At 48.3% G+C, this 23,409-nt stretch overlaps 1 protein-coding gene across 10 annotated transcripts in view; it reads right to left on the bottom strand.

The window, feature by feature from the left end:
• Positions 1-1,713: 1,713 nt before the first annotated feature.
• Fam193b (family with sequence similarity 193 member B) overlaps positions 1,714-23,409 on the bottom strand; it is a 34,798-nt gene continuing 13,102 nt past the window's right edge. For 4 of the 10 annotated variants that reach the window (XM_052727579.1, XM_052727583.1, XM_052727582.1 and 1 more), the window contains 9 exons: positions 19,740-19,845; positions 17,805-18,039; positions 16,391-16,778; positions 13,405-13,588; positions 12,303-12,542; positions 5,443-6,448; positions 5,218-5,293; positions 4,144-4,257; positions 1,714-2,086 (listed from right to left, as the gene is read on the bottom strand). In XM_052727579.1, coding sequence (XP_052583539.1) covers positions 4,161-4,257; positions 5,218-5,293; positions 5,443-6,448; positions 12,303-12,542; positions 13,405-13,588; positions 16,391-16,778; positions 17,805-18,039; positions 19,740-19,845 — 2,332 coding nt within the window. In that variant the 3' untranslated portion in view covers positions 1,714-2,086; positions 4,144-4,160. Of the gene's footprint in view, positions 2,087-4,143; positions 4,258-5,213; positions 5,294-5,442; positions 6,449-12,302; positions 12,543-13,404; positions 13,589-16,390; positions 16,779-17,804; positions 18,040-19,602; positions 19,846-23,409 lie in introns of those variants that run through there. The other 6 variants (XM_052727575.1, XM_052727581.1, XM_052727580.1 and 3 more) reach the window with 4 other exon arrangements.

The raw sequence follows: 23,409 nt of genomic DNA, 5'->3' as shown, positions 1-23,409 counted from the left end.
TACCCACAGAAGCTCACCTAAGAACAGCATTCAGGGAGCAATGGCTCAGGAGTTAAGAGCATTTGTTCTTGCAGAGGACCTAGGTTTGATTCCCAGCACCCACATGGTATCTCACAAACATTTGTAACTCTAGTTCCACAGAATCCAATGCCCTCTTCTGACCTTGGACACTAGGTTCATGGTGTAAGCAAAACACTCTACACATAAATCTTAAAAAAAAAAAAAAAAAAAAAAAAAAAAAAAAAAAAAGATATTTAGGCATGGTGTGGTGGTATACACCTTAATTACAGCTCTCCAGAGGCAGAGGTAGGAGGATCTCTCTGTGAATTTGAGGTCAGCTCTGTCCACATAGCAACTTCTAGGACAGCTGGGGCTACATAGACCCTGTCTTAAATAACAAAAAACAAAACAAAAATTGCATTTAATAGAAAATAACTACTCTAGGGCAGTTTGGACATAGTATATGTGAGGTATTTTTAGCAAACCTATTAAATTACTAATTGGGAAGATGGAAGTGGATTCCTTGACTTTATAAATGTTCATTACTTGTTTTATTCTCAGGTCTATGGGTACATGTTTCATTCCCACTAGGCAATCAGACCTAATTCATAAAAATTCAGTTTGCCCTTAACTGCTCCAATTGTGCTGGGTGTGGTGTGAGTGGTTCTCAATTGGCTATGGCTATAGGTGCGAGGTATGCAAAGGCCTCAGGGCCTTTCGTAGACCTGGTCTCATAGAGATGTAGGAACACCATATTCAGCCTGCATCACATGGCCATCTCGAAAGGGGAAAACTAAGTGTAAAGGTTAATATTGGAATCAACTAACAGACATACCTCTGGGTGGGTCTGTAAAGGCATTTCTAGGAAGGATTTACTGAGGGGTAAAGACCCTCCTCCAGAATGGGCAGCACTTTCCTAGGTGATAGCCTGGACAGAAGGAGATCCAAGGGAAAAGCTTTTTGCCTGCTTGTTTTCACCTTACTGGTGAATGCATCTACTTTGTTACTGCTACCGCCGCTGACATCAGAGCCTAGCTTCTTCTGCCTTCCAATATGGACTAAAGATCAGGAACTCTCTTGGGGGCTGGAGAGATGGCTTAGTAGTTAAAAGCACTGTCTACTCTTCAGTGGACCCTGGTTCAATTCCCAGCACCCGCATGGCAGCTCACAACCATCTGTAACTCCAGTCCCAGGGAATTCAATGTCTTCCTCTGGTCTCCATGGCAGTGCATGCATGTGGCATACATGTGGACAAAACACCCATACACATAAATAAAAATTAGTAAAAAGAAATAAAGATCAGTGGCTCTCCAGGAATCCTCCAGGCCTTCAGCACTAGATTGGAATTGCTTCATGGACTGAGCAGTATTGGGTTCTCAGCTTCTCCAATGTCCAGAGAGGCAGCCACTGTTGAACTACTCAGCGCATATAATGTTCCAGGCTCATGTACCTGGGTCCTCCCAATAGAAGGAAGGGCTGGGACAGTGGAGTCCAGACTGTTCAGTAGTCACTTTACTGACTTGCCTTAGTTTCCTCTTCTTTAAATTGGGCTATCAGTCCCATTTAGGATTGCTTGGAGGACTCTAAGGATTAAGTGAAAATATGACCAATTGTTTATACTGTTCCATAATGGTGACCAGGACAGATCCTCTGTTTGAGTACATATATCCCATCCACTCCCCATTCAAACCAGCAAATCACCATCACACTAACTCTGTGTCCAAATGTTGTTTTATCTTTCTGCATGAAAGATATTCACAGTATCAAAAGTAAAGAATTAAAAAAACAAAACAAACAAAACAAAACACAAAGAGAGCAGTGTTGGGCCAGCAGTACCATCAGCCCTTGGCTCACAGGCCAGCCCATTCCCTGGGCTCTGAGTGTGGAGGCTGCGTAGCACCAGGAAGCGGCTCTGCTGAGGTCCTGTAAGGCCCCAGCACAGCATGGCATCCATTCAGCTTTTGGTTGGTCAGGGTGGTGGGAGCAGGGAGGGTCAAGACAGGTAGAAGGGCACACGGAGAAGAAACTACATCTGCAGCTTGAGTTGGGGCCTTGAGATGACCTGGAGAAGTTGACCTGGGCAGGGCTGAGAGGGAAAAAATGACAGAATTATAGTCAGCATCAGCTCTGTCCCCACCCCCTCCTCACCCTGGCCCCAGGTGGCTCTGCTGGCTCTGGGTTAGGGATGGGTCACAGCACCAGTCTCTCCCCAGCACCCTGCTGGCTCTGGGTCCCTGTGGAGGTGGTAATAAGTTTTGTTTTTGTTTCTTGGCCTGAAGACAAGCAACAGACTTCCCGAATGAGAATTTGAAAATTTCCAGTGGAAAATGAAGCTTAAAACTGTTGAGGGACAGAGTTCCAGTCCTGAGGTTCTGTCAACATATGGGACAATCCTTGAGAAACCTGAGGCCATTCCTGCAGCACATCTGTCCAGGTCAGGGCTGAGTGAGAGCTTGGTTGCTTGTTCTCTCACTGACAGATACTGGTAGAGGCCAGTCCTGTATTCAGACTCCTATTCAGGTTCCAAGGAAACAACCTGGACTAGGTCCTGAGCCTGCCAGCACTGTAGGCTTCTGATCCTGTCGGAAGAGACTCAAGGACACTCACTCATGAGGGTGGGGAGGAGGGTAGTAGCCTTCCTATCTTGGAAGAGATCAGCCAAGGCAGAAGATGGCTGGATTAGGTTTTCCAGAAAACCAGTGAAATTGGGCTTATGTGAGGAGGTGTGACCCTTTTTCTTTCCACAGGGGCAACAGATAAATGCCTGGGGTCTTTGTTATTCCTTGCTCTTGTCGTGGTGAAGAAAGGTAAGAGGATGCCTTAGCCTTAGAAGATGCTCTTGGGGTGTGGTTATCCTGGTGTGGCAGAGGATCAGACTCCTCAAAGCACAGGAAGCCTGAGGGATTCTGAAGAAAACAGCCTTCACTGGAGGCAGCATGTGCACAGCATGGGGGCCTCAGGCCTCTGTCCTGCCCCGAGGAGTTGTGCAGGGTTCAGGAAGCTCACTGCTTCACCCCAGAGGGGAATTTTTTTAAAGAGCAGAGGAGCACAGAGACAGATGAGGACATCAAGAGTATGCATATAGAGATGAGGCCACCTGTCCAAGCCTCCCACTGTTATTAAGGGCAGCTAAATAGCTGTCAGACAGAAAGACCTGATCTGGGTACACAGCACAAGATTAATACATGCAACTGTGGGACTGGAAAGATGGTTCAGAGGTAAAAAGCATTGGCTGCTCTTCCAAAGGAACCGTGTTTAATTCCCAACATCTACACGGCGGCTTATAACTATCTGTAACTGGGACCCAACACCTTCTCATTGACATACACAAAGGCAAAACACCAATGCACGTAAAAATAAATCACTAAAAAAAGAAGACATGGAACTGAATAGCCTTGGGCCCCAATAACTATGTACAAGCTGCCTATCTCTTCTTCAGTAAAGCTCCTAGCCTGGAGGCTTTCTCCAATTTTGGGCACCCAGCCCCAGAACATTATCTAATATGTCAACAGTTCAGATAAAAGGATTTGTGCAGGTGGCTGGAGGGAGGCCAGAGCTGCTTGTGGGCCAGTTTCTTCCTAAAAGACAGCTTACCTACTAGTTCCTCAGGGAACTTGCCCTACTGGGGAAGAACCCTCACTAACACCTCCATGATTATCAATGACCTAGCTCACTTGCTCTAGCTCACTTGCCCTCCCTGTTCCCTAGGGGCTGCTCTCTTATACTGCTTAAGGTGGATGGCATTCAGACAGTCTGCACTGAGGAAGCAAATGGGACTTAAGCCCGATGCCCAAGCATGGTGCAGCTCCATGAAGTCTACTGCTGTCTGGAGGCTTCGGGAGGGAGGTTGAAGGAGACCCAGTGATGACACCCTAAGAGGCAGACCTTCAGGAGAAGCAGCAGCAAGATTCAGGGAGGGTCTAACAAGGGAGATGTGATGGAAGACCAGAGGCCTTGGGTGAGCAGACACACAGAAAAGGACAGGGTACAGATCATCAGCAACTGCGCCTGGACAGATGGTTGCTACAGAGATGAAGAAGCAGGGACAGCAAGCCCTGAGCCCTACTCTCCAGACCCAGAATACAGAATGGTTTAGAGGGGCACAGAAGGTGGCAGGGCATGGGAAAAGTGGGGTGCAAGTACCAGTTGAGGTCTCCATCTCACTGAGCCGTGCTAGGAGTGGTTTTCTTGAGGCTGAAGTTGGTCCAGTTCACAGCAACTTTCTGACGAGTTTGCTTTGCAGAATCCAAACAGAACCTATTGGGTTTAGGAAATATGGGTAAAACACAGTGATAGGTTCTCTCCTGTCCTCACTGGACCCCACCTCTAGATAAAACATGTCTCATTCACAGAAACCAACTGGAACCCAGAATGGTGGTGTACACTGTAATCCCAGCACTCAGGACTGCTGTGAATTGGAGGCCTGGGCTACAGCAAGACTCTTTAAAAAAACAGAAAGAAAGAAACAAGTTGGCTCTAAGTAGACACTGTGGCTTCCAGGTGTTTGACAGGCATGAGAACTGCCCATGAGGCCAGGGGACAATGCGAGACAACTGCCGTGAGACACAAACTGTCATCATCTCTGCCTTACCCTTGCTCTGCTGAGCTGGTTTGTACCCTCAGACTTCTGTGAACACTGCCCCACCCACGGTCACCACTTCACCTGGTGAGCTCAGCTCAGTCTTATCCACCTTTCCCAGAAAGGCCTCCTCCACTAACCTCCAGGTTGGTGTGATGGCCACCAGCATGCCTTTATGTCTCTACAAGCATGGATCAGTGGGCTGTGTATTTCTGAACCTCTCCCTGTCTAGACTGTTCCTAGATCCTGACCCACTAGAAAAGAAGTACAAATAAAACCTAAGCACTTGGGAATCAGAGAAGGGGACCTCTGTGAGTTTGAGGCCAGCCTAGTTCACATGATGAGTTAGTTGTAGGGCAGCCAGGGCTACACTGAACCCGTCTAAAATGAGTAAGAAATACAGATGTATAAAGCTGGAAGAGCCCTAGTTTTTCTGTCCCGACATGGCTCCTTCTCCTTATGCCTTGCACCTCAGATGCTGTCTTGCCAAGTGGCTCCATGGGTTCAGGCTACACAGGGGTCCTGGAAGGGTGGTGAGGACCCCCCAAGGACTTTCTCAGGCCTGAAACACAACATGGGGCTTGGGCATGGACATAATCTCCCCTCAGTCAGGGGAAAAGCAGGCAGTACACACCTACCTCTTGAAGTACTCCACTTCTCGGTCTGTCTCATCCATCTCCACCCCATCCATGTCCTTGGGCAGGAACACATCGTCTAGGAAGACACAGCCAGGAGGGCTCAGTGCCCATGGCCAGGCCTCTGGGGTCATGCTGGGAGCAGTGCTGCCCATACACGGGGACTGCCCTCCACCCCGTGGCTTGGTTGGGGTGGGGGTTCTGCCACTTGGTTCCTGGTGCACTCACCCAAGGAGGAGGCTGACTTCTCTTGTTTGCGGCTCCGGCGGCTGCGGCCCTTGCCCTGGGACAAGCTCTGTGGCCTTGCTAGGCCTGGGGTCTGCACAGATTCCTGCTCCAGAGTTCGAGCCTTGGCCTCACCCGGCCAATTCTGCCAGGAACTACCCTTCTTCTCAATTTTGGGGTTGTCAGCCCAACTTGGTCCTGGCCGGCTCCCCCGGCTGTCCTCTCCAGGTTCTGCACAGTTACCCACTTTGGCAGGATCTGGGCCCTTGCCTGGCTGCTTGGGGCTAGATATCTGGCTCTTGGCACTGGGAGCCTCTAGGTTGGCTGGAGGCCAGGGGCCTGGACCCGCCTCACTCTTCTTTGCTTGACTTCCCTGTCTCTTGCTCTTTCTTGGCTTCCCACCTGTGGCCACAGGCTCAGACAGTTCCTGTTTCTTACTGGGGACCTCCTTTGAACTTTCCTCAGAGCTAGGGTTGCCTGGCTTGGGCGTCTTGACCCAGATCACCCGGGACAGGTTGGGCACAGTGTTGAGTCTTCTCACGAGCCCATTCTCAGGGATACCAGGAGGGGGGCCCCTCACCTCTGTCCATGGTGGGTGAGGGTCTCTTCCTTCTGCCCATGGTGCAACTGACTCACTTGGAGCTTGTAATGTGTGGCTGTGAAGGGAGCCCAAAGTCAAAGGGGACAGGTCAAGATTGATATCAGGCTGTTGCTCAGAGGAGCCGTTGAGGTCTGAAGGGGTTAGAGTCTGGGGCTGAGGTTCCACAGCCCCCTCCTTAAAGCCACTGCTATCCACGCTGAGCTCGCACATGCTGAAACTGGCACAGAGGGAGTCTTTGACAGTACTCTTGATCTCCTGCAAGCGGCTGCTCAAGAAGCTATTGACTCGGTCCAGCTCCTGGTCAGGCCAGTCGAGGAGCTTCTCCCTGGCAGGCCTTAGCTCCTGGCTTCCAGAAACACGATTCACCTGCTTCAGAGCGTCTGTTGCCAACCGGGCCTTCTCTTTTTCCTGCCAATAGAAGAGGCAGTTTCAGCAGAGGTCTGCCAGTGACCAGGTACAATATGACACCTGACACATCAGCCTGGGACCTAGCTTTGCCACTCACTTGCTGAAGGCAGAGACTCGTGATCTCCACATGGTCCTCAACCCTGCGGGAATGAGGGGACAATGAAACCAGACAATATCAAGTCTTGGGGTACAAGTATAAATAAGCTCCCAAGGGTAGGGTTTTGACAGTTACCCATCATGAGCCTGTGTCAGTTCTGGGTCTAAGAATGCTAGGATCTGCTTCCTAGGCATGAGTTAGCATGGGGAGCTTGAGTAATTCACCCACTCCCCAGTTAGGCACCAGTGGACTCATCTGCAAAGTAGACAGTAACTCTGGAATAAAGAACAAAGTGGGAGCCGGGCCGTGGTGGCGCACGCCTTTAATCCCAGCACTCAGGAGGCAGAGGCAGGTGGATCTCTGTGAGTTCAAGGCCAGCCTGGGATACAGAGTGAGTTCCAGGACAGGCACCAAAGCTATACAGAGAAACCCTGTCTCGAAAAACCAAAAAAAGAAGAAGAAAAAAAAAAAAAGAACAAAGTGGGAATGCATGGCTATGGAGAGGCAGTCTCTTCAATTCTGTGTGTAGCAGGGAAAATGTGTTGTTATTATTATGCAGTCTTGAAGTAAGATGTAAGAGCTGAGCTACTGAGTGGCTACCATGCAAGTGCCTTCCTAATGCTGTATTACTGAAGAGGGATATCTCTTAAGGTCTCTCACTGCTCAGCCAGCTCCATATATCCAAGCCCACATCTAAAGTGTCCTATAGCATACCATGACCAGTGACAGAGCCCTCACAACAAGATGCAAAAGCAGCCCGAGCCCAGGTGAAGACTAGGAGGTCCCAAGAAGTTGGGTCCTGTAAATCCCCTCTGGCAGACTTGAGTCAGGACAATGGAAATCAGTCTGTGGCTGAGCTATCCATATTTGTCTGCCTAGATACAAGGTACTAGAGGCTAACGAGGCCTTCACAGGGACCTAGGAGTGAGATGGGAAGGACATGGCAGAGCACCACCTTACGTATTTCCAGCTGACTTGCAAACTGAGGAGGAGACAGGAAAATGAACCTGGGGAGAGAAGACTTGCCATCACCTCAGAATTAGCATAAACACAGTGGGCAGGTGTGTATTCTCGTCTCTTCTGAACAGTGACTACATACCTAAACGCAGCCTTCCTTAGAGTTCCTTGGACAAATCACTTCCTCTCTTTGAACCCTAACTTCCAAGTTTGTAATTTAGGGAGAAAAAGTTGCTCTGAGGACAGCTATAAGGGTTGGTGCCAAGTCTCCTTCCCCATGTGCCAGGACTCTGCCTTCTCAGGTGAGCAGCAATGTGGCCTGGAGCAGTGTTTGCAGTGACCTGGAGACCGTAGGGTGGTCTCTCCCTGTATGCCTGAGTCAGCACAGCCTGGCTTCTGGTTGTTATGGATAAGGAGTTTTTACTCACTTATAGAATGTTTGCTGTGTGTCCAGAAACCCTGAACAGCACTGGTATGGACAGCACCTCCTCATTACAAACACTGGCATCGAAAGGAGAAAGCAGTGCACAGCAGCTCCTCACAAACCTGGCTCCGTGCAGCAGGTCACGTCTTAGCCCTCACCACTGCCCTTGTTGCAGTATAACGCCTAGTTCACAGGTGACGAACTTCAACTTTGGCAAGAATGCAAAATTGGCTCAACGTTAGGTGGCTAGTAAGTGGTCAAATCAGGACAAGGCACAGGGATGATTCAGAAGTTCCACACTTCTCAGTTCCATTTGCTCATTGACTGTGAGGCAGTGGCTAAGCTTTGGGAGTGAAGCTGGACACAAGACACAGTCTCTGTTTCCCAGCTTTAGTCAGCCAAAGAGGAGAGATATATATAAATGGACTGCTTAATTCAGCGATAGTGTCAAATGCTACAGGGCAGAAAGTACAAGGTGCTTTTAACCCAGCCTGGGTTGTCTGAGAGCGTTCCTAGAGGGGCAATGAAGGATGAGTGGAATTATCCTGGAAAAAATGAGATAAGCACATTCTAGGTTGAAGGAACAAGTGTAAAATAAAGGGAAAATGAAAAATCACATCAATAGGAAGCAAAAATTATGCAGAGGTACAGCTAGAGCCTCAAGTTTTGTTTTGCTTTTGCCAGGGGAGGTGTGGTGTCTAGAGATCTTAGGAGGCAGGAAGGTAGGCTAAAAAGTAAGAGGCTGAAAGATGGAGCTAGTATGCTAAGCAGCAGCTGGATCCTAAGGAGCTCTGCAGGCTGTGCAGAAGTCTGGGTTTGAGCCTGAGGCAATCAGTGCTTACCAACTGAAGGCTTGAAAAACAGATGTTGTGGGTGGAGAAAAGTGGACTGGTTTGAGTTGGGGGTATGGGGTTATCATGGATAGGGATTTTTGGGGTTAGGCAAGAAGGTAAAATGACACATGTCCAGAAAACATTACCAACTACTACAGCTGCCACAGTAGCCCCCATGAACCGAACACTCAGGTGCCAGGCATTCTGCCCAACGCTCCATGCATCATTTCATTTCATCCTCACAACAATCTATGGCTTAGGTTCCTGTTATTCTCATTTTATAGATAGAAAAATTGAGGCTGAGAGATTAAGTGATTTGCCCAAGGTCATACAGCAAGTGTGATCAAGCTGAGCTTCAAACTGAAGTCAATTCCAAGGCTCACTGCTTTCAGTCACAGTGCACTTTCCCATGACAGTGCCTAGGGCTAAGGTCAAGCAACAGAGTGAAGTGGTCCCCTTTACTAAACAGATAATACAGAAGAGAAGGCAGGCCTCTTTCATGATATACTGAGTGTGAGGCACCTGCAGGATGTCCCCAAAGAGGACCAATGGTTAGCAGAGATACCAATGTCAAGTACAGGGTAAAATACTACCTAGACGGTTTTTCTTTCCAGAGATGTGCTCTACAAAGTCTAGGTGAGGGACAAGAACTCAAAAAGGAGAAAGAGGTCAGAGAGGCAGGGGAGAAATATGGAGAAGATGGTGACCCCACTGCCCCTTCCTAGGCCCAGCTTGCCTGAAAGCCAAGGAGCCAAAGACAAGGTTTAAAGGGGTGCACAAACAAAATGTCAAAAGTCGCTTAGTGGACAACTCTGACAGGCACATAACCAAGACATAACTTGGATTTGGCAATAAACTGGTGCCTGAAGGGTGTGGACAGCAGTCTTTGGTGAGGTGATGAGTGGGAAGTGAGAACAATGGACACAGATGTAAGGTTGTCAAAAATTACAGCTATGATGAAGGAAGCAAACAGGGAGAGCAGGAAAGGCTCCAGCTTCCAGGAACTGTCTGCCTTTGAAATTCAACAGTGGGCACAAAGACATGTGATGGGACCTAGGCCAGAGGAAAGACTGCAGATCTCTTTGCTAGAGTATGGGTTTGAGCCTCAGACAATGTTTACCAATCAAAGGCTTTGAAAATAGAGCAAGCAGCCTAAGCTAGGGAAGCAAAAAAGGACTATAGGGGCTGGGGTGGGAGAAGGGCAGCCCTTCCTTTAGATGAGGAGGTATGTCCAATGGCTTTTTCCTTGATGAAAACAGAAGTGAAGTTATTTGCTAAAAAACAAGGGAGGGTCTGACGAAAGGGCCATGTGAATGGGCATGACAAGGAATAAAGGATAGGGAACAGGTCAGCCAGGCAACAGGAGAGCTAAGCAAGTGGGAAAGCACCTAGCTGAGTGTCACATAAATAGTCACAAGCTATCCTCTGGGTGTAGAAGGGGAGAAGGATAGGATGGGAGGCGATTGTCTGAGCAGGTGTGACAGAAGGGCAACGGCAAGGAGTGAAGAGAGCCAGTAAGGAGTGAGAATGATGTCGGTTCACTTGCTCTTTACCCCTACTTCTCACCTCAAGTGAGCGAGTGCTAGACTGGCCTGGGAAGAAGACAAAGAGAGGGTCAGATGGCAACATGAAGAGGACAGAGAAGACTGGCTGTGAGGTTGCAGACGGCATAGGAAGGGGTGCAGCTTCAAAGGATCAGGGACTAGTGCCTAAAGGCAAGAAAAAGGAAGTGGGGTGAGGGAATGGGAAGACCCTGCTTTTACCCATCTCCTAAGGTGGTAGAGAGTAAGCAGTCATCACTACATGCCTACCAGGGAAGCTGGACCTCAGAGGGGAGGCTGATCTAATACTGAGACCACCTATGTATGTTTGTCCTAGCCTACAAGGCTGGGTCTAGTAGATAGTGAGCTAGAGAGCAGAAGGCAGCCTAGAGATATGGTGAAGGAGAAGTACAGCAGGAGACTTCCCTGAGGGTGTCTGCAAAGGAGGAAACATCTGAAGTGTTTCACCTGGAGTGACAGTCATTCAGGAAAGGTCCATGGGTTTATAAAAAGCACACCAGACTTGGGAACTACTGAGCAAGCCCTCTGGGGACTGCTTGAAGAGGCCAGAGACCACTGTAACCTACTGAACACCTCAGGAGAGCAACTTTGGGTGGAAGCAAAGGAAGGTTGACCATTCTCTGAAGGTAACAGCAGGACCTTTCGGCTCACTACTTCAGGCTGCAGAAGGATCTTGGTTGTCCTTGGGCTGGGAAGATGGAGAATCACTTCTGCCTTCTAGAGCTCTAGGGTTGTTTGACCACCCAAAAAAAGGAATTGGCTGGCTACCGAACCAAATCTCTTCAGATGGTGGTTCCTGTGTATGGCACCGTGCAAGGCGCAGCTGGGGGTAGGCAGGCGAAGTAAGGAAGCCGCAGGTGGCAAGCCATCAAGCTCAGGGCTCATCTAGCAGCAGGGCTGTCCAGGAACAGCACCGAGGACTGGTTCGTTCCCATGGCTTCAGTTACATCTCTGCCCTGACAACTCTAGTCTCACACCTGCACTTGCACTTGACTGTCTCACGGGAACCTGCGTCAATGAACCCAACTGCATCCAGTCTTCCTTCTCAAACTGCCATGTTGGCTCCGGCACAAGCACCATCAGCATACTGGGAGACACCCAACTGTGTCATCATACTGTCATCAGAATACCCAAGCCTGTCACTTCTGCTGCCCTCAAATCTCTCCAGTCCCACTCTCAGTCACCTCCCCCTTGGTCTCGTACTTCCCTGCCTGGGGTATCAAACTCAAAGTTTTCTTGCCCTCATCTTCCCACATGCCTTCTGTACCACCACACTGCAATCAAAATACAGCCTTGACAAGTGCACTATCTGATGTCACCCATCCGCTGACGTGCTCTCATCTGGAGGCTAAAGTCAAAGCTGATCTTCAGCAGGGCCTCTGAGACTGTCTTCTACCTCCACTACCCGCCCCACTTCTCTGCCACTTTCAGCTTTGGCTTTACCACACTGCCTGTGAGATGTGCTGTGCCTGCTGCCAGGAGCAAGGACCTCCTGATGAATCTGTCCTTACTCCCCAGGACTCAGATGGTGAGTCAACCCCTAGTAAAGCCACTTCTGGGCAACAATGGGCACTTCCCTCCCTCTGGTACTTGTCACACCCTAATGTGCTTGTCCAGTTTTGTGTCAGTCTCCTCACTAGACTAAGCTTCTCTCTGGTGGGAACTTAACTGTTACATTTTGGCTCCCAGTATTTGTGGAAGTACTTGCTGAATGAATAAATGACCAACTGTAGCAAGTCCTCAGCTTGGAGGACTTGAGCAAGCAGCTTGCACCTAAGACATTTCCTTCTCCAAAAACTTGCCCCCAGGTTTTCCCTGACCTTGATGCCTCCCAGATTCATCCAGACCTTCCCATAGCAGTTGAGCCATACCAACGTTTTTTTGGCAGCCAGCACCGATCACGCCCCAGAGGTCTTAGGGCTTGGGGTGAGGAATTCCTCGGGGAGGAGAGGCAGTAGAGTTGAGCTCCCCCCACACCCACCTTCTTTTTCAGCTTGTGCCGGGCCCGCTTGGCGGCCCTGGCGCTGTTGGGGACTTTGGGCTCCGTGCTGTTGATGAATTGCAGCAGCTCATCCACATCTCGGTGGTCCACCGCTGGCTCCCCAGGGATCCCGCCCAGGGTGCCCCCCTTCATGGGCAGCTCCTCTTTCCGCCTGGTCAGCCTCGAGCGGAGCTTCTCCCGGATCTCAGTATAATTCCGACTCGTCGGGGCAGCGGGTGGCTGGGGGAGGGGAGGTGCTGACATTACACCCTAGGCCTGGGAGGCCCATAGCACTCCCACCCGCTGGCACCATGTATGTGGTGAGAAGCCAGACGATTATTCTCTCTAGCATCAGCAACCAAGGCCAAATGACTTCATCCTCAGTAGGCTCTGAGCTGAAGCAGTGGTAGGTGTGAAGACGGCTCGGTGACCAAGGACTGGGGAGCCAGGAAAGCAGATTTGAGCCCGGGCTTCATCACTTGGAAGCTGTATGACCTTGGGTGAGCCACTGAGTCTTTGTGAACCTCAATTTTGTCACCTCTAAAATGAAGATAACAATTCCTAGCTCAAAGGTGACTAGTAATTTTGAATTATTTCCACGTTTCCTATCCTCAACTGCTCTGCCCTAGCCAGCAGCCCTTTCCTTCTCTCCTTCCGAGACTTCTGAATTGTCCCCTGTCGAGAGACAGCAGGTACCCTGATCTGAGCCTCCTCCTTGGTGCCATTGGTGCTCATGGCCTGTACCTCAGCTGGCTGCCACACTTGGGGAACTTTTTGCTCCCACCCTGCCTTCATCATGCACAAGCATTCACTTCTCTGGGATTACACACGTATATATACTCATCAGAATCATACATAGCTTTCTCTCTGCTACTTCCTTTTCTTTTGCCTAAAGAAAAAAAGTCAATCTTAAGAGAAACCACAGAGCACAGCCAACAAAATGTTAAGAAAGCCCAATCTCCCAAACGTGCCTCCAGGTTGAAGCAAGCAGATGCAGGTACAAGGGCTCTCGGTCCCAGTGTGGCAATCGCTGCCATGAGCAAGGGGTCTGTCCTCTGCCCCCTGGCTGCCCAGCCCTCTCTGCCCAGGCAGGCTCACTCACCGCATTGTGGCCGAAGAACTCACAGTAGCAGCAGTCACAGAACTTCCCATCGCGTGGGTGGGTGGAGGACGAGGTGCAAGAGCTGCGCTCAGAGCTGCTATCCTCTTCCTCGCCCAGACCCTCATCTGCCTCACAGGCCAGGCCACTGTGTGCAAATTTGTGCCCTTTGCACCCAGGGTCCCTGCTGCAACGGAGAAGGGCCCAGAGGTGAGAGTAAGTGGTGCAGGCACAGAATATAGCAGGAGCCAGAAAAGTGTCCCAATCCCCAGTCACCATTCCAACTGCCTTTCACCTGCCACACCAGTGCCTCTGGCAAAGAGCAGAGCCTGATCAGTGTCTCCACTGCCTCATAGGCCATCACAAATGCAAAGTTTGACTGTGGAAGTTTCCTGCATAAACCTCTTTGAGGGCACTGTGTACGGGTACCTCTCTAGCTTGCTGTTTTATCAAGTCTTGTGATAATGGGCTGTTCATCATTTCCTTTAAACTAGGTTAAATAGACAGTATGTACTTAAATTCTGGAGGAGTCCCATTACACAACACGGCAACCTTGCACAGCAAGTGCTTTACAAGCAGGAATCTGAACTGACTTGTGAGTTGATGGGTCCTCTGGTACAGCCCCAAATGATCAATGAAAACTTTCTACTTTCCCAGGGTCCTCACAACACATCTGTCTGGCATCTGTATCAGCAGGTAGAGCTTCCTTAATCAAGAGCTCTGTGATGAGAAAAAGCAAATTTGTCTCCTGGGAGCTATAAACTGCAAGAGCTACTGCCTGGACCCAGAAACGTCCTCAGCATGTTATCTAGCCATCCTTGAAGTCCTAAAAAAATCAGCACCACTATCCCCTTTTAACAGTTGCAGAGACTGAGGCTCAGGGCACAGTCCAACAGATAGTAAAACACAAACCTGTGTTTCCCTGTGTACAGAGTTCATGCTTTCTCCACTTACATTCTGCCTCCAGACTCTGGCAATAAGTTGGGGAAACTTATATTATATACAATTTCTTCCTAAGGTGAAGATGAAACAGGCTGAGAGGTCCCAGAATCAGAGCTGGGAAGAACCAGAGCCCTATGATGGATGGGTCAGCAACAGCTGGAATACTGCAGAAGCTGGACCCATGTTTCAGAGGAAATAAGAGTAAGGTGACAGTCTAGGACAAGCCAGTGTAGCCCATGTCTGCTGTTGGAAAGGTCAGCAAACACATGGTAGGGTTTAGAAAAGGCAGCAGAAGTTGGTATCAATGGTGCCTATAGTTTATTACAAGCTCACATTTCTTCTATTACATTAAGCAAAATTCCTTTTAGGAAAATTAAATATTCAGTTTCTGAAGATACATACAGACCACTACTCTTTATTGGTGGCTACATGGATTCAGAGAACCCTATAAAAAGCAGTTCCCCCACCTATTCTCAGGGCCTTCTGCATCTACCACAGAGGGAACCCCCAGCACTCATACGCATTTGGGTGCTCTCTCCTCTCGTTGCCTTCACTCACACTTCACAGTAGGTCTTTCTACAAAATTGAGGCTGGCCTTGAACTCTAGATCCTCCTGCCTCCGCTTCCCAATTGCTACGATTATAGGTGTGCAGCACTGTGCATGGGAGAAAGCATTTTGCCAATGTGTGTTAAGAACTCTCCCAAGAAACAGTGATGAAAAAGTCTAAAAGAGGAAAAAGCTTTAAGCCAAGACATCTTTAGATGTTGGTTATAATGTTAAAATGATGATAATGTTCTGCAACTGGAGACCAGCAAAATGAATTATAGTTAATATTCTCCAGCCCCAAATACTGAACATTAAGAACAGAACACAGGAACACACTACTACTACGTGAAAACTGCAAGATCCAAGTCTGTACTGACATCATCAGCACCATGTGAAAGAGTTGACAAGAGTGGTGGCTGTAGGGCAGTGAGATCTCAGACTGTGGAAGACAGATAAATAGCCAGGGTCAACCTAGAAAACATCTGCCTTCAATACATCCACATTCAAATAAAGCCAACAGAACCACAGAGCTTCCTTTGGGGCTATAAAGGGCCCAGATCTATTCAAACACAGACTTAGGATGCTTATCACAACAGTATTTTTCTTGGTTAAAATCTGGAAATGAAAGCCAGGCTGTAGTGGTGCATACCTTTAATCCCTGCACTCAGGAGCAGAGGCAGGAGGATCTCTGTGAGTTTGAGGCCAGCCTGGTCTACAGAGTGAATTCCAGGACAGCCAGGGCTACACAGAGAAACCCTGTTTCGGGAGGAAAAGTTTGGAAATAAGCCAGGCATGGTGGCACACACCTTTAACCCCAGCATTCAAGAGGCAGAGACAGGTGGATCTCTGAGTTTGAGTCCAGCCTGGTCTACAGAACAATTTCCGGACAGTTAGGAGTAAAGAGACTCTGTCTTGAAAAACTAAAACAATAACTTGGCTACTTAAGTTTTAAAAGGAGTTTTAATTAGGGAAATGATCATGATATTTAAAAAGTGTTGCTATGCAGGCCAGAGATGGTAAGAAACACCTGTAATCCCAGTAGTAGAAGGCTAAAGCAGGAGAATCACAAGTTATAGGCTAGCTTGGGCTACATAGCAAGAACCTGTCTCAAAATGAAGAAAATAAAAAAAACGCTACATAAAATATTTATCAAATATAGACCAAATTATGTCATTTATATACAGAAGTATCTTCAAGAAAAGAGGGCACAGTTCTAGAAGTTTCTCTTTAGGTTGTAAAGACCCTTTTCTTTTTTACATATGAATTGTTCTAAGCTTAAAAAAATTATAATGAAAAAACCCTTAATTTAGAATGCATTTATTTTGGTGCTGAGTGTGAACACAGGACCTCATGCATGCTAAGACTGTGCTCTAGCATTGAGCTACTACTTCCAGCCCAATCTACACTTTGATTTCCATCCTAAAAGTGTTCTTAGCAAGTTTTCCATAACTCTTAGGCTCCAGTGAGCAGGGAGTGGTGCCTTTCACGCCACTCACTTACCTGTGAGTGCTAGGGAGTGGCTGAGAGCTCGGTGGTGGGAGGAGAGGCCCACCGCAGTGCCCACCGCAGTGCCCGCTGCAGGGGTGGCTGCACCCAGAGAATGGTGGAGGCATCTTCAGGAGTGGCATGCTGGTGGAGGGCAGATGGGGGCTCTGACAAGGCCCTGGGGGGTGGGTGGCAGTGGCAGCAGCCACAGGGCACTCTGAAGCCTGGGCAGGGAAAGGTGCTGCCGGGGTGGTGGGCAGCAGGTGTGGGTGGGACGGTGAGCTGAAGGAGCCAGGGTGAGAAGGAATCAGAGATGCTGGATGTGGGGGGTGGCCGGTAGGGCTGTTAGGGGGAGCAGTGAGGTCTGAGTGCTGGTGGTGCTCCGAGACAGGGAAAGCCTCACCTGTAGGTGGAGGGGAGAAAAAGGGGTCAGACCTGGGAAGGAAAGCCCACAGGCTCACTGCCACATCATCCTGTTTAATGTGGCCAGAGGGCACAGCCTCTCAGCACAAGGCCCCTGTAGAGGATATGGATAGCAGGTCTGCTGGACAGGTTTGAGTATCCCAAGCCCGAGGAGGCTGTGGCTCTGCTGCGGTGTGAACCGAAGATATTTCTGCTGTTTCTCTGGGTCCCTCTAGGAGCTACTTATTCTTGGGCATTCCTTAGGCCTGAGAAAGGAAGCTATAGCAACCTTGGGATCTGCCTCTGGGCCACATGGACCAGTGCAGCCAAGGTATGCCTGACTCCTGGGAGGTGACAGATCTCTGACTAAAGTAGGAAAAAGCTCTGATGACTCTCTTCAGCATGGACCAAGATAACTGGAGTTACGCATTCAATTCACATACTTTTAGAACACTACCATTTTGAAGAACTCCATCCTCCATTTAGAATTATGACAGTACCATTCCAAAGGCTTTCCCCTCTGGGTCTCTGAGCATTAGTATTGAGCTTAAGGAAGAGTCCTGTGGCCTGCCTGCCACCTGCTAATCTCCTGTGCTTAAGTACAGTGCTGTACAGCTATCCCTAAGGTAGACAAACAAAGTCCAGTGAGGCCAAGGAAGCAGAGGTGGCTCAGGTTGTCAATGGTATAGATAGCAGGTGTACATGATCTAAGTCTCACTTCCCTATGGGCTTTCCCAGGCCACTCGTTCCTCAGACAGTATGAGGATCTCTCATGGACCCAACGTTAAGCCAATGACAGCTATGAGGGCACTCTTTTTTTCTCTCTGGCAGTATTTTATAACTTCAGAGTCTTGCAGAAGGTCTTCCAGAGAAAGACAAAGTCTAGGTTGTCTCCACTGCCATCAGAACAGGTCTACATTTACTTATTTTAATAACCAAGTTTCTCATTGACTGGGCCAAAATAGAAAGGCAAACAGCTATCTACCTAGAAGGGGGCCCAGTACTTTCCGGAAGCTTAAAGACTCACCAGGGATGGCAGGAGGACTCCCAAGCGAGCCGCCTGGCACAGCCCCGCTGGAGTGTGGGGAATTCCAGAGGCCTGAGAGCTTATGTGCTGACAGGAACGAGCTGGGATCCCAGTCCCCTGAGTTCCCATGGCAGGAAGAGGAGGAGGAAGATGAGGATGATGAAGAAGAGGACGAGGATGAATGAGAGTCACCCCCACAAGACTGGGATTTGCAGGATGTGTGTGACAAGGAGATCTGGAAAGGAGAAAGAAAAAGGCTCATGGTCAAATAGTGGGGCTGCCCTGTCCTTCAGGCCCTTAGTAACGTTATGACTGAAGCCAATAAGCACAAGTCATGGTGAACTATAATCAAGGGCCAATGAAGTACTTGGAAGGGACTATGGTGTTCCCAGTTCCATGGCTGTGTGGATAGCGGGCAGAGCCTGTCTATGAACATGGGCCATTTGTGTGTGTGAAGAGCCGCCAACAAGATGAAGTCTTTGAATCAGAAGTGCAGTTTAGCACTCACGCTCCCCCTTCCCCTTTCTCCTTCCTTCCATTTATTTTTAAAATTTTTGAGACTTTATGTGTATGAGTGTTTGCCTGAATATGTATCTGTGCACCGTGTGCACACAGAGGCCGGAAGAAGGCAACTGAGCCCTAGGACTGGAATTACAGCAGGTCATGAGCTACCATGTAGGTGCTGAGAATCAACCCCAGTGCTCTGAAAGGGCAGCTAGTGCTCTTAACCAGTGAGCCATCTCTTTAGCCCCAGTCTTTCATTTATTTCTTACTTTTATTTCTTTGACTTTTTAAGACAAAGTCTAATTCTCTATGTATCCCCGGCTGTCTTGGAATTCACTTTGTAGGAAAGACTGGCTTCAAACTTACAGGGATCTGCCTGCCTCTGCCTTCCAAGCACTGGGACTAAAGGTGAGTGCCACCACACCCAGCCCTTCCTTCTGTTTATTAGGAATATCTGTGTATGTGTATGATATGTATACATGCATGTGTAAGTGCAGGTGCACATGTGCCACAGTGTACAAGTGGAGACAACCTTGGATGGAGGTCCTCACCTTCCACCTGGTTTCCTACAGGGTCTCCTTGTTGGTTTACCATTATGTAAGCAATGCTAGCTGGCCCACCAACTTCCAGGGGCTATCCTGTCTCCACCTCCCACTTTACTGCAGGAGTATGGGGATTACAGATATGTACTATCACATATGGCTTTCTGTGGGTTCTGAGGACTATAATAAGGTCCTCAAGCTTGTGCGGCAGGTGCTTTGGAGCTTTTACCCACCAAGTCATCTCCCTGGCCCTCCTTTCTTTTTATTTTTCTTCCCAGCACACACAAGACAAACATTCTACCACCGAGCTACATCTCAAGCCCCAAGTGAGAAGTCTTGAAACTAAACTGATTCTGGGTAAATGTAAGTCTCCAGGGGAAAAAGAAGTGAAGTTGGGCTGATATGCCTCACAGACAGCAGTCTTCCACGGCTCCCAGCTATTACTGTTGTCTTCTGACTGAAGTACATCTCAGACCCTCTGACTCATCTGTGTCATAGTGGTGGCCTTTCGAACAGCCGTAGGCTGAAGGCATCAGGGTCAGGTGACAGGACAGGATCAAGATCTATCTCCGTCCACCAGCAGGCCCATGTCTTCTTCCTTCAGATCTAAACCCAACTTGCAGACACTAAGTGCAGCCGGATGGTTTCTAGAGCAGCCTGGGCAGAGCTTCCTGAGGCCAGGGGAAACAGCCTGACTCCCTTAGGGAGGAAGCAGTCCTGCTTTCAGAGGTCACCTGTCAGCTGTTACCTACCGCCACTGCATGTTCTCGACCTGTCTGCCTCTCATCTTCCTCCATGCTCTTTCGGCAACTCTGGCAGACCCATAGAGGCATCTCGCCTAGGAGATTCTTGACGAGCTTTGGCATGAAGTCAGGGGGCAGCTTCTCACCCTGCAACACCAGTCCATTTTGTGAAGGGCCTTCTTCCCAGCCTTTGCGCTCGCGGTGACACAGCAGGCAACAAGTCTGCACAGACTGGCTGGAGGTGGGGGGAACCTGTCCAACACACAGACACAGGGGTTCCCAGGAGGGGGAAAGGCTGTCCTTAGAAAAGATGCTAACAGTATTCATAACACCATTCATTACGTGCCAGGCACTGGGATAGGCACTTTATCAACATAATTTAGCTTTTAGTCCTTGTGACAGCTCTGCAAACAAGGTGTTCTTATTCCCATTTTTTAAGATGAAGAAACAGACTTCAAGAAGTTAAATGAGTTGCCCAAGGTTACAGAGCTAGTGAACGGTTGAATCCCAGTAAATCTGACTCCAAAACTCATGCTCAGCTGTCCTCAACATCAAAGAACAGAGAAGAGGTTTCTCCCTCTCTGGAATGCCTAGGAAGGGCCACAGTTCTATGCAGGCTACAGATCAGTCCTCACCTGAAAGGAAAATGGATGTGCGTTTTCTGGAGAGATGAGCAATTCCTTTAGTACTGCAGCGAATTTAGAACGACAGACCCTGGTGCCCTTTTGAGTAAGGATGGTGGGAAAAAACCTAGACTCTGGGGCCAGACAGACAAGCACTCTCACCTCAGCCTCAGCATGAATCAGCCGACGATGACCTTGAGCAAGTTATTTAACTCCTCTGAGCTCTGCTTCCTACCCACCTTGTAGAGCTGTGCAGAATGCTGCATGCCATAGCTCAGGCCCAGATCATGACTTGGCCTGTTTCTTCCCCTTACAACAGATCGGATCCAGTCATTTAAGTTTCAAAGTTTCCTTTCACATTGGGGTTCTGACTGGGAACCTAATTATATTTATAGCTCAGTTAATGGTTTTTCTCTATTTTCCAACTCTAGTCTCCTTCCACTGACACTGCACATGGCCCTGCCACTTCCTTTGGGCCAACAGGATGGTGTTAGCAGACATGCTGGCAGCACCAATCTCAACAGTGTGTATGCACTTCTCCTGGTAACCTTGCATGGATAGCCTGCCAAGACCTTGTGCCTCTGCCACTCCTGCCCATCTGTGGGACTTGAAGAAAATGAGTGTTCTTAACTAGTCAGTCAGCTGACAGATCTATGGGGAAGCCCAGGTGAAATCCCACCAAGCAGTAGATTCAGTAGGAATAGGAAGTGGTAGTGTTTTGAGGCACTAGGTTGCAGGGTGGTTTGTTCCACAACTCTGCATAACTTTCAGATTCACCCTCCACTAGGTAATGTGTTTGTAAGGGGTGCCATTGTTGTTTCATGTGACATCACAATGAGTTGGGTATCCTTAAGTCTGCCATGTTGCCATCATACTAACCTGGGTCCCTGGTTTTTCAAAAAAGAAAGGAACCAGAAGTGACACTAGGAGCATAATGAAACACCTGGGGAAGGACAAGGAATGTGGAAAAGAGTACCACAAGTGGAATGGATAAAAGACACAGCCAAAACACTCTGCCAAGGGGCTGTCTCAATGCGCAAGGTAGCTGCTTAATGTTAAGTGTAGACAGAACTCATCTGTCATCTTACAGGCATGGAAGATTGATGGAGGAGAATGGTTTGAGAAATTAAGGCAAAGGAGGAGCTTTTCTTTTCTTTCTTTCCTTTTTTTTTTTTTTTTTTTTTTTTTTTTGGTTTTTTGAGACAGGGTTTCTCTAAATAGCTTTGCACCTGGTTCTCGCTCTGTAGACCAGGCTGGCCTCGAACTCACAAAGATCTGCCTGCTTCTGCCTCCCAAGTGCTGGGATTAAAGGCGTGCACCACCACTGCCTGGCTCTTTTTTTTTTTTAAACACAAGTATTTATTTGTTGTGTGTTTGTGTATGCACATTTGGGCACCCTGTAGAGGTCAGAGAACAAGTTGCTGGAGTTGCTCTCTCCTTCCACCATGTGGGTCCTGGAGGCTGAACTCAGGTTGTCAAGCTTGGCAGCAAGCTCTTGTACTTGTTAAGCCATCTCAACAGGCCCCAGAGGGGGACTTTCTGAGAACAGTACTTAGTTCGTTTCTCAAAGCTGTAAGGTGAGTTGTAGTAACTGCAGGTATATGTGTGTGTTGGGGAACCAGTACACAGGACTTTGTTCCTAGTGGTATAGTGAAGAGCACCACAGGCAACACCAGGATGAGGATCTTCGTAATAGCTCCTGCTTCACTTGGACATGAGGGTCCTAAAATCATTACATGGGGTTGTTGTTGCTGGGTTTTTTCTTTGTTTGGGGTTTTGTTTTTTTGTTTTTTTTTAAAGATTTATTTATTTATTATGTATACAGAAGAGGGTGCTAGATCTCACTACAGATGGTTGTGAGCCACCATGTGGTTGCTGGGAATTGAACTCAGGACCTCTGGAAGAGCTGCCAGTGCTCTTAACCTCTGAGCCATCTCTCCAGCCCTTGTTTGGGTTTTTGAGACAGGGTCTCATGAAGGTCAGGCAGGCTTTGAACTCATTATGTAGCAAAGAATGGTTTTGAATTCCTCATCTTCCTGCATCTATTCCTAAGTGCTGGGATTATGGGCATGTGCCAGCATGTCTAGCCATGAAAAATATTTTGAAAAGAGTATAAATCTTCTTTAAATCAATCTTTTCTGTCTCAGTGCTAGAGATCAAAATCAGGACCTGTGTATTTACATTTTTTGGGGGGATGGGGTTTTGAGACAGGGTTTCTCTGTGTAGCCTTGGCTGTCCAGGAACTCACTCTGTAGACCAGGCTGGCCTCAAACCCAGAGATCCACCTGCCTCTGCCTCCCAAATGCTGAGACTAAATGCATGTGCTATTAATGCTTAGTTAATTAATGCTTTTAAACAATAATTCAAGTGCATAATGTATGCTCCTTAGTACAAAAAAATGCCTTCTCAGAGATCTCTCAGGGCTAGAGAGATGGCACAAAGGCTGCTCTTCCAGGGGACTTGGGATTGATTCCCAGCACCCACATGGAAGCTCACAACCATCTCTTAACTCCATTTCCAGGGTGCCCAATGCCCTCTTCTGCCCTCTGCTCTCCATAGGCATATACTTGGTACAGTCATACATGCAGGTAAAACATCCATACACATACATTTTAAACAATGTTTTCTAGGGCTAGAAAGTGGTTTAGAGGCTAAGAACACTGGCTGGTCTTCCACAGATCCTGAGTTCAATTCCCAACCACATGGTGGCTCATATCCATCTATAATGGGATCTGATGCCTTCTTCTGGCATGTGCATACATAATGAACAAACAAATCTTTTTTTTTTTTAAAGGACTGGATTTGAATACGTTAGAGGGAGACTTCTTATTTAATAAAAATGTTTTCTATCTTTTCTTTCAAAAGCAAACAGAATTCTTATCATTTGAATATGTAACAAATGTGAGCCAAAGTGATTGTGGGTAGTGCTGTGGTGCAGTGGAAACACTGGCTTTGGTATTAATCCTGAGCTACTTAAAGCTGTATGATGCCAGGCTGTAATGGCGCATGCCTTTAATTCTAGCAGTCGGGAGGCAGAGGCAGGGGGATCTCTGTGGGTTTGAGGCCAGCCTGGTGTACAGAACTAGTGCCAGGACAGCCAGGGTTGTTACACAGAGAAACCCTGTTGAAAAAAGAAAAAAAAAAAAAAAAAAAAAAGGCTATAGGATACTAGCAGGTCCTACTTACCCCTCTG

This window comes from Peromyscus californicus, unplaced genomic scaffold (assembly GCF_007827085.1).
Source record: "Peromyscus californicus insignis strain IS unplaced genomic scaffold, ASM782708v3 Scaffold_8__1_contigs__length_139910024, whole genome shotgun sequence".
Taxonomy (NCBI): domain Eukaryota; kingdom Metazoa; phylum Chordata; class Mammalia; order Rodentia; family Cricetidae; genus Peromyscus; species Peromyscus californicus.
The sequence above is the reverse complement of the archived record's forward strand: the minus strand, read 5'-3'. Positions and strand labels throughout refer to the sequence as shown.